Raw genomic sequence first — 11178 nt, forward strand, 5'->3', positions numbered from 1 at the left:
TGTGGCTCAGACTCCGTCCAGATGATTAAAATATCATCAATGTAGTGGTAGTAGGCCAGAGGCCTGATGGGACATGAGGACAAAAAGTTGCTTTCAAGCTTGGCCATGAACAGATTTGCATACTGTGGGGCCATTTTACTTCCCATTGCTGTGCCAGTCTCCTGTAGATAGATCTTCTTGTCAAATTCAAAGTAATTTTGGGTGAGGATGAATTTTATATGTTTCAGCACAGAATCAGCATCAGTCCCTGTGTTTTCCAGGAAGAATTTGCAGGCATTTAATCCATCCTGGTGTGGGATATTAGAGTACTAAGATTCCACATCCATGGTGGCCTGGATGGTTCCTTCTGGTAGAGGACCTATTGCTGATAATTTATTCAATAGGTCAGTTGTGTCCTGAATGAAGCTGGGTATCCTTTACCAGGGGTTTAAGAATACCCTCTACCCATCCAGATACCTGCTCAGTAAGGGTGCCCACACATGAAATAATTGGTTTTCCTGGATTTCCAGATTTGTGGATTTTGGGAAGCATGTAGAATGTCCCTGGGGCTGAGGGGGGGAATTACCGTATCTAATATCGGATTCTAAAGACACAACTGTACAACCTGTTCCTGCCATTACATCCTTATCACAATAGGACATAATGCATATGCATGACACTGAGGCTATTCCATTTTTTTAAATATTCCAAAAATTCCTGTAAAACACCTGAAGGTTTAATAAACTTCTTAAATGTGGTTTTGAGCACCTTTAGATGTGCAGTTTTTAGAATGGTGTCACACTTGGTATTTTCTATCATATAGAATGAAATGGTGATGTAAAAATGAGAAATTGCTGGTCAACTTTTAACCCTTATAACTCCCTAACCCCCCAAAAAAAGTTGGTTCCAAAATTGTGCTCATGTAAAGTAGACATGTGGGAAATGTTACTTATTAAGTATTTTGTGTGACATATCTCTGATTTAAGAGCATGAAAATTCAAAGTTGGAAAATTGCGAAATTGTCGAATTTCCGTTTTTTTCACAAATAAACGCAAGTAATGTTGAGGAAATTTTACCACTAACATGAAGTACAATATGTCACAAGAAAATGTCAGAATCACAGGGATCCGTGAAAGCGTTCCAGAGTTATGACCTCAAAGGGACAGTGGTCAGAATTGTAAAAATTGGCCCGGTCGTTATCGTGCAAACCACCTTTGGGGGTTAAGGGGTTAAGACCGGACAACCCCTATAAGGATCTGGCATGGCCAATTTAGGGCTGGCATTTTTGTTGCTCTGAGATAAGTCGCCAGAAGATGAGTCTGATATTAGACCTCTCATCGAGAATACAGGGGATTGAGAGATCTGGTGTATGGAGGAGTCGGAGAGCTGTCAGCCGAGACAACATTCATCCACTGCCAACTATTGTGTACGGGGCATCCTATTCCACTAGAAATGTATTCATTTTTTTGCGCAACGCTTACTAAAACAAACACGTCCGTAGAGATGACAGATTTTCTCAAAGGGGTAAAGATTTGTATGTCCGCCTCATCATAAGATCCCCCATCTGTCCTTGTGGTGCCCGTCAAGTGGGGACAGAATCGCCCTTTCTAGTGACTGGCGAGGGGCCCAGCAGTGGCAGGTAATATAAGGTTTCTTACCGAGACACCCACATCATGAGGAACCTGGACAAATTACACTAAGGCAAGCGTCAGACAGAAATCAGGTACATTGCTGCATACTAGACCATATGAGATCGCATTTGCTCCTCACAGGGCCACATGGATAAAGGGGAGAACCGGGGCTGTGGGGGGGAATTATCTAATATCGGATTCTAAAGACACAACTGTACAACCTGATCCTGCCCTTGCATCCCTTATCACAATGGGACATAATGCATGGCAATGGGGCTGCTCCATGAGCAGCGGATGCCAGCTCCAATGTATGGCTAACATCCCTCTGACTATTTAACCCTTTAGATAACATGGCAACAAAGATGCCAGCTTGCAGACAGACAAAAATGTACGTCTGACATGTTGTGTAAAGAAAAAAAAACAAAAACTACTTTACATCCTGTACATCATCATGAACACCAAGACACATGGAGGTTGGTGCTTCTGCCAGCATACAGAATAGAAAACTGGAGCGAAGTGAATGGCAGATACAGTACGGGACCGATCCCAAGTACACAAATATCCATACAAACCTGTACGACTGGCCGGAGGAACATTTCTGACGAGGGCACACTCCAGGTGTAAGGTGCACCTAATTCATTAAGTGGAGCTCACCTCTTGGTGAAGGAGGGCCATCTCACTACAGGGGTGCCATCACTAAAACCTGCATGAAAATAATGCCAGTCTTCATGGATCATGGCCATAGGGCACCGCGTCTATCAGTCACTATTTGTTAACTCACCTTTAACTCCTTCCTTACATCCGCTGGACGGAGATGAGAGTGTATGGAGTGGGCACAATCAAGGGGGGGGGGGGTCCGTTTGGGTGCACATTGCCACTCCCCTCCCGTGACCCAACTGTAGGGTGCAGCTGGATGGCAACCAGGGGCTTCCTGGGGTCCCAGTCACTACCACCTTTGTACTCCTATGGTGGGGCTTCACATAAGATTATTCATCTCACTTTGTACTGCAGCGTATAGCACAAGTGGTTTAAGAATCAGTTTCTAGTCTCCAAAAAACGACTAATATGAAAAAAGATTAAAACAAACAAACAAAAAAAAAATCGCCCCTTAAGAGTATGAATCATCTGCCTTTAACAAAAAAAATTCATTTCGATACAACCCCATTAGTCCAATTACCAAAATTATTAAACCTATAAAAAGGTAAGTGTCAGCACGAAAAATCAAAGAATAAAAATACTAGAATTTCTGTTACAGTTTCACCACCTTCCTCCCCAAAAAGGTCATAAAAAGCAGTCAAATGGGAGAATACAGCCCAAAATGACACCAAAGGACAGCGCACAGGACAAATAACAGGCCCTCAGCCGAGGCCACTGCCGGAGGGAAAGAAGTGACAGGGTACAAGACCCACACCCCCCAATCCAACGTACGGTGGTCGGATTCCTCCTTGGCCCACGGAGATGGCGCTGACCCGGGGCATCACCTTTCCTGGGCATTTTTACCAATCAATGACCACAGTAAACCCAAACACTGAGGCGGAACCAGGCTCTCTTCACCAGATCACCGCGCCCACACTTCTCGGCATTACATTAGATGGGAACATGGACAGTGTCGGGAGAAAGAGAACCATCATGAAAACTGCCCGCGGAAGGAAGAGGTCAATAGCAGCAGCTGCCCCAGGTCAGCACCCACAACACGGGCGGCCTCAGCATGGCGCTCCTCTCCTGCAGGAAGTCAGGGCGACAGAGGAGCAGAGCACTCGTCTCCATGCCCCAGGCCGCATCGCCCCAGCAGTCCCCGCACATAGCGCCCGTACCTGCATATACGGGCATGGCGGCTATCGGGGCGCAGTCCGCTCTCCAGGCTGTCGCTGTCTCCCAGTCTCATTCAAACAGGGCCCCGCACAGCAGTGACGCTGCGAAATCACACGCTGCACCGACCGAGCAGCCAATCCCGAAGTACAACCCGGTCACGTCGCCAATCAGGCACCAGTCCGGCGACTCTGCAACCAATCACAGGGCTCAGTTTTGACAGCTTGACCAATGGCAGCGACCCTTCATTTCCAATAACCCGGAAGTGATAGCAGCTTTGCTTCCTCGGAAGTGGCGGAGATGGGCACACACACACACACACAGCTGTGAGAGAAGTTGTCCGCGTATAGAGCGGTCCTCCCCGGGTCTGCCGCTCTGGGAGGAGGGCGCTAGGCTGTAACACGCTGAAGTTCAGAGGAGGCTAAAACTAGAGCCTGTTTAGAAGCTGTAGTAAACGCTGCACGTTGTGATAAGTGAGAAACGGTGCTCACAGCGCCCACTACCGGTGGAGGACTGCAGGTGCAAGTGTTTCGCCACAGGTGCAGACCTTGTTCTTTGTAACAGCAGCAGCCCTATGAGAACAAATCCCCGGACAACTAAGGTACAGGGAAGATATATCTTGGTACCGTGTCAGCCAGGGGATAGAAAAATATTTAGAATTGAGAGTCCTCAGTGGTTGATACCTTTTAATGGCTAACTGAAAAGATGGTAATAAATTGCAAGCTTTCGAGACTACTCAGGTCTCTTCATCAGGCAAAGACTAATAGAAATTCTGAAGAATCACATATATAATAAATAACATATCTTTAATCATTTAATAAATATGTGATTCTTCAGAATTTCTATTAGTCTATACCTGATGAAGAGACCTGAGTAGTCTCGAAAGCGTGCAATTTGTTGTTACCATCTTTTCAGTTAGCCATTAAAAGGTATCAACCACTGAGGACTCTCAATTCTAAGTATTTTTCTGGAAAACTATGGGTTATTCCAATCCATTTCTCCCAACTATGCACAATAAGAGAGGGGCGCATGCTGCAGAACGCGCCACAGTAATTGTTAGGCGCTAACATGTGCCCACACAGAAATCTGGTGAGGCCCATTAGTGTTCCCACGCAGTATGGCGGCCCTGTTAGGGTATGTGTCCATGTTCAGGATTACATCCGGATTATCTGTGGATTGGATGCTGCTTACAACCGCAGCGTTCAACCCGCAGCGTCCAGATGTTACAGCATAGTGGAGGTGATTTTATGAAATGCTGTCTCCACTATGCGTGCGAACACGCATCCGGAGGCCCTGCATTTACGGACATGCGGCTCGTCTTTTTAGAACGCAGCATGTCTGTTTACCTTGTGGTGACGCTCCGTCGCCACAAGGTAAATCACAGGGCCCTATGTATGGGGTGCGGAGATTCCAGATGAGTGCAATGAACACATCCTGAATCACTGTGCGTACAGAGGGGGGCGGCGCTTTGGGCGAAGCGGGTTTTCCGCTCCATCCAAAGCGCCGTCATTACAGACCGTGGACACACACCCTAAGGGCACACGTGGATGTTCATACACAGCTATAGATATATATATACACACATCTGAATTCTGCTCCTCTTACCTTTCTCCGCTGCCACTGACATGACCTGACTGAACGGTGGAGGAAGGACCTCTCGGCTCCCTGCTCCACCATCATTGAGCTGTATATGTGTCCTGAGGACACTGATACAACTAAAGTTGGATCATACTCTGGGCCTCATTGACAGCTCCCCCTCGTCAAAGCCAAGGCGAAATGCGCGTCGGGTGTGTGCGGGCCCAGCACAGATGTATGTTATTTGATCCGCATTTGACTATTAATATGCAGAAGCATTTGGTCTGCGAGGCATTATTTCTATATGCACTGGCACCTTATTAGCTAATAGGCAGGTCATTCACTATTGACACTTGTCTTTTATTAAAGGGAACCTGTCACCCCGTTTTTTCGGTATGAGATAAAAATACCGTTAAATAGGGCCTGAGCTGAGCATTACAATAGTGTAGTTTGTGGACCCCGATTCCCCACCTGTGCTGCCGAAATACGTTACCGAAGTAGTAGTTTTCGCCTGTCAATCAGGCTGGTCAGGTCAGATGGGTGTGGTGTCCTCCCCCAGATCTTGCTTAGTTTTCCGTTGGTGGCGTAGTGGTGTGCGCATGTCCAAGTCCCGAATCCTCTGCCAGGGGTGTAAAAACAACAGCGATGTCCGTTATTCCATTGGTGGTCGGTGGGCGCGGCCATCTTGCTTTGGCCGCAGAAGCGGCGCTCTACTGACCGCGGCTTCAGGAAAATGGCCGCGGGCATCCGCGCGTGCGCAGATGGCTATCGCGGCGGCCATTTTCGTGAAGCAGAATTCGCATCTCAGCTTCACGAAAATGGCCGCCGCGATAGCCATCTGCGCACGCGCGGATGCCCGCGGCCATTTTCCTGAAGCCGCGGTCAGTAGAGCGCCGCTTCTGCGGCCAAAGCAAGATGGCCGCGCCCACCGACCACCAATGGAATAACGGACATCGCTGTTTTTTTTACACCCCTGGCAGAGGATTCGGGACTTGGACATGCGCACACCACTACGCCACCAACGGAAAACTACGCAAGATCTGGGGGAGGACACCACACCCATCTGACCTGACCAGCCTGATTGACAGGCGAAAACTACTACTTCGGTAACGTATTTCGGCAGCATAGGTGGGGAATTAGGGTACACAAACTACACTATTGTAATGCTCAGCTCAGGCCCTATTTAACGGTATTTTTATCTCATACCGAAAAAACGGGGTGACAGGTTCCCTTTAACATTGACCTGTTCTACCTTTATTACTTTTTCCAGATTTGTTTGTTAAATTTATTTTTACATTATTATTTTTTCCTGTGCATTTAAAATTTTTGACAAGCAGTGATTGTAATGATTATTTATTACCTATATGCAGTATGATTTGTAAATGCACTAGCACCTTGGTGGTCAGCTGATAGGTCACCTATTTATATTAATTAAATTTTTAACACACATTGACCTGCCTTGCTCTTATCATATTTATTAGATATATTTGTTACTTTTATTGTAGCATTGATCAAAGTTTGTAGCCCTTTGCTGATTGTGTAACTATGTATAATTACTACTCATCGTTATACTCTTTAATACACGTAGTATATACTAACGTATAAATAATATATATAGATAGCTTTTATAACTTTTTTGAAACAAATGTTTGTGTATTGAATTGTATAACTTTGTTCATTGACTTACTTTTCCATCTTTGTACTTGTATATTCATACCCCTTGATCGAGCCCTGCACTCTTTCGCCACCTGGTGGCCTTTTCTCTTTTTTTCTGTTCATGAATTATTTATCTTTTAATTAACATTGTCAATAAACAATATATATTATTTATTAAATATATTGGCTGTGTATCATTTTTTAGGTTTTGTAACTTCCAGTGGATATACAGCACCTGTATTTATTAAAGTTTTTGTATGCTTTCGATTTTCCTGGAGGTTTAACCTCAAGGCCATCCCCAGGGAGTGGGATGGGGGGAGCTGTCCATAGGGGAACCACTGACAAGTCACAGGCATACAGTTTAGCATAATTCAAGGTAAGCTATAGTTAAAAGCTTGGGAATAGCACACATATTGGTAGAGGTTAGATGAGAAAAAAATGGGAAGCACTTCATAGGGAGGGAGTCTCACACAGCATTAGTAGTGAAAGGTCCAAGGTCAACGGATGCACAAGTTGCGAAGAGTCCAATCAGTATTAAGTCCTCAAACAGTATGAGAACACGTCTGCAGTTTCACGCAGATCATGGGCAGTCTAGGGCCCAAAGAGACTGGATTGCATGGCTCTCCCCTGAATGGAAGAGGACGGTCAGGTCACAGCGAGAGGTAAAGATGGTGGGAGAAGCTGTAATGCCAGATAGGAAGTCCCTGGTACCAACAGAAGCTGTTAAGGTGGGGGCAGGTCGAGCAGAATGGACACAAGAACTGATAGTGTACTGCGCTACAAGAACACCAACCAAGAGGGAACTCTTGTTTCATTCTATATGCCGCAGCTGTATGTATCCAAATTGCACAGTAAAACTGAACCTGCTGAACCGAATCATATGTCTCCTGTTATGTGTGCAGCTGTTTCCGGTCCTAAGGATGGGGAGGTATCAAGGGTTCCCGAACGACAAGTGAGTACAGAAGTAACCCCACAGTACAACACACATACAGTGCCTACAAGTAGTATTCAACCCCCTGCAGATTTAGCAGGTTTACACATTTGGAATTAACTTGGCATTGTGACATTTGGACTGTAGATCAGCCTGGAAGTGTGAAATGCACTGCAGCAAAAAAGAAAGTTATTTCTTTGTTTAATTTTTTTTTTAAATTGGGAAAAGTTTTTTCAGAGTGTCATTTATTATTCAACCCCTCAACCCCCTAGAATTCTGTTTGGTTCCCCTAAAGTATTAAGAAGTAGTTCAGGCACAAAGAACAATGAGCTTCACATGTTTGGATTAATTATCTCTTTTTCCAGCCTTTTCTGACTACTTAAGACCCTCCCCAAACTTGTGAACAGCACTCATACATGGTCAACATGGGAAAGACAAAGGAGCATTCCAAGGCCATCAGAGACAAGATCGTGGAGGGTCACAAGGCTGGCAAGGGGTACAAAACCCTTTCCAAGGAGTTGGGCATACCTGTCTCCACTGTTGGGAGCATCATCCGGAAGTGGAAGGCTTATGGAACTACTGTTAGCCTTCCACGGCCTGGACAGCCTTTGAAAGTTTCCTCCCGTGCCGAGGCCAGGCTTGTCCGAAGAGTCAAGGCTAACCCAAGGACAACAAGGAAGGAGCTCCGGGAAGATCTCATGGCAGTGGGGACATTGGTTTCAGTCAATACCATAAGTAACGTACTCCACCGCAATGGTCTCCATTCCAGACGAGCCCGTAAGGTACCTTTACTTTCAAAGCATCATGTCAAGGCTCGTCTACAGTTTGCTCATGATCACTTGGAGGACTCTGAGACTGACTGGTTCAAGGTTCTCTGGTCTGATGAGACCAAGATCGAGATCTTTGGTGCCAACCACACACGTGACGTTTGGAGACTGGATGGCACTGCATACGACCCCAAGAATACCATCCCTACAGTCAAGCATGGTGGTGGCAGCATCATGCTGTGGGGCTGTTTCTCAGCCAAGGGGTCTGGCCATCTGGTCTGCATCCATGGGAAGATGGATAGCACGGCCTACCTGGAGATTTTGGCCAAGAACCTCCGCTCCTCCATCAAGGATCTTAAGATGGGTCGTCATTTCATCTTCCAACAAGACAACGACCCAAAGCACACAGCCAAGAAAACCAAGGCCTGGTTCAAGAGGCAAAAAATCAAGGTGTTGCAGTGGCCTAGTCAGTCTCCTGACCTTAACCCAATTGAAAACTTGTGGAAGGAGCTCAAGATTAAAGTCCACATGAGACACCCAAAGAACCTAGATAACTTGGAGAAGATCTGCATGGAGGAGTGGGCCAAGATAACTCCAGAGACCTGTGCCGGCCTGGTCAGGTCTTCTAAAAGACGATTATTAGCTGTAATTGCAAACAAAGGTTATTCCACAAAATATTAAACCTAGGGGTTGAATAATAATTGACCCACACTTTTATGTTTAAAATTTATAAAAATTTAACTGAGCAACAAAACCTTTTGGTTTGTAAGATTTATGCATCTGTTAATAAATCCTGCTCTTGTTTGAAGTTTGAATGCTCTAACTTATTTGCATCTTATTAAACCTGCTAAATCTGCAGGGGGTTGAATACTACTTTTAGGCACTGTATGTCTTGTTTTCATTTAGCAGAGGGATTTCATGGTGAAGAGAAGACAAAACTGGCATTGCCCCCCCCCCCCCTTCCTTCAATTGGCTCTGCGAACAGGGTCAGACCCTTGCAACTGAAGAAAATAGAGAACCAATTACCTTAAGGCTATTGTTGCGTATTGGCAGAAAAACACAGTTGAAAATACGCATATTTTTTATGCGTTTTTGTAATTCCATAGAGCAAAGTAAAGATATATTATTAAAAAAAAGAATTGTGATGTCATTTCCTTGTTCAACCTCTTCAGACAGATACCCTCATTAATATTAAATAAAAACACACAGTCACCAGCCTATGTAGGAGCATTGAAAAGAAAATTGCTGTGCACTAGGAATGCAATGGCGAGGTGCTGGTGTAGAGGACTAGGTAGTCCTAAAGCACTCAAGATGAATATAATACACCGCACACTCTGAGGATATATATTGTGACAAAACTATAATTTATTAGAGTGCTACAAAGAAAATATTCAACTATGCAATAGGCGACCAGAAGTCAAAAAGATGACAACGTTTCGACTCTTCCCGAGTCTTTTTCATGTGGTCGCTAAAAAAGAACGAAAACGTATGAGTAACAGACAAGACAATATATACAATTAATGCAATATGCAGCCGTTAGCACATAAGGATAAAGTCCCAGCAAAGAGAAACAAAGAAGTACTTATCGGTTACATAGCACATACTGGATATTAATATACATCAATCAATTAGCAAGCAAAGGTAGTTACAATCGGGATCATGGTCCAATATATAGTTATAGAGTAGAAGATCCAGTGGGAGGACCGGAGGACAAGGGTCCAAAGGAGACATAGAGCCCAAAAAGGCAGAGGCCCAATAGGGTAGTAGATATGTTTGTAGTAGAGGTTATTTACCTTAGCAAGGTTGAATAAAGGTATGTCGCACAAGTTATTCTTTAGCAAAATATAGGATATCTGTGTTCAGTTTTTTTATTATTTTTAATCACTCTTTTCTAGGGTCATTCTGCCATATTATTTAGTTTTCAATATCTTGTAAGGGTTACTATGTATGTATCTATAAGTCCATTACAAACAATTATCACGTTCCTTTTACTCCAGGGCTGCGCAGGCGCTATTACCATCATCCCTGACTATGCTCTCCTATATCAGGGAACGTTCTTTCCCCCATTCAATGCTTGCGCATGCGCACAACACCTGGCGACGGACGCGGCGGGACTTCCGGTGCCGGGTGAAAGCACTTCCGGCACCGCAAGTCCCGCCGCCTCCCTATAATAGGGCCGAGACGCCATCCTCCATGTGCCTCATCCAGCAAAGCGCGGGAGCGCCGCTGACATCCCAGTCCTGCCAGGTAATCCCCTGTTCCACCACTGCACATGTCTTGGTACCCTGATCTCTGACCGCATATGTTAACTGCCACCATGGGGCGTTCTACTGACAGCTTCACTTAAGTTACTCATGTTCCCCACAGAAACCCTGTATACCCCTATGGCACGGAATCATTACCTCTACTCCAGCTCCACCAGGTAACTTACTGCCCCACCATTATACATACTCCTTTTCTGTGTTCCGGACTACATACATTTTAACCCCTTGTATTCAACACAGATTCTAACCACTCCATACTGGATCTAACTAAATTAGATACTGCTCTATGTAAGGTAATTTTCCCTAGCTGCTAAGCACTTCTGTCCTCTATTTTACAACCTTATTGACGCCTCTTATCCCCCACAGATATCCTATATTTTGCTAAAGAATAACTTGTGCGACATACCTTTATTCAACCTTGCTAAGGTAAATAACCTCTACTACAAACATATCTACTACCCTATTGGGCCTCTGCCTTTTTGGGCTCTATGTCTCCTTTGGACCCTTGTCCTCCTGTCAGGGTGAAAAAGATATATCTTTATACACTTTTTGTACTGTTATGTGAA

General features: G+C 44.9%; 1 protein-coding gene and 1 long non-coding RNA gene across 2 annotated transcripts in view; one reads left to right on the forward strand and one right to left on the reverse strand.

Moving 5' to 3' along the window:
- USP14 (ubiquitin specific peptidase 14) overlaps positions 1 to 3862 on the reverse strand; it is a 92824-nt gene extending 88962 nt beyond the window's left edge. Inside the window, exon 1 of the mRNA XM_077270328.1 lies at positions 3425 to 3862. Coding sequence (XP_077126443.1) covers positions 3425 to 3440 — 16 coding nt within the window. The 5' untranslated portion in view covers positions 3441 to 3862. The remainder of the gene's footprint in view (positions 1 to 3424) is intronic.
- Positions 3252 to 10729, forward strand: LOC143782641 (uncharacterized). Its single transcript, XR_013217011.1, has 3 exons — positions 3252 to 3288; positions 10501 to 10595; positions 10716 to 10729. It is a non-coding gene; the product is annotated as an uncharacterized LOC143782641 (long non-coding RNA).
- The last annotated feature ends 449 nt before the right edge of the window (positions 10730 to 11178 follow it).

This window comes from Ranitomeya variabilis, chromosome 6, assembly GCF_051348905.1.
Source record: "Ranitomeya variabilis isolate aRanVar5 chromosome 6, aRanVar5.hap1, whole genome shotgun sequence".
Taxonomy (NCBI): Eukaryota; Metazoa; Chordata; class Amphibia; order Anura; family Dendrobatidae; genus Ranitomeya; species Ranitomeya variabilis.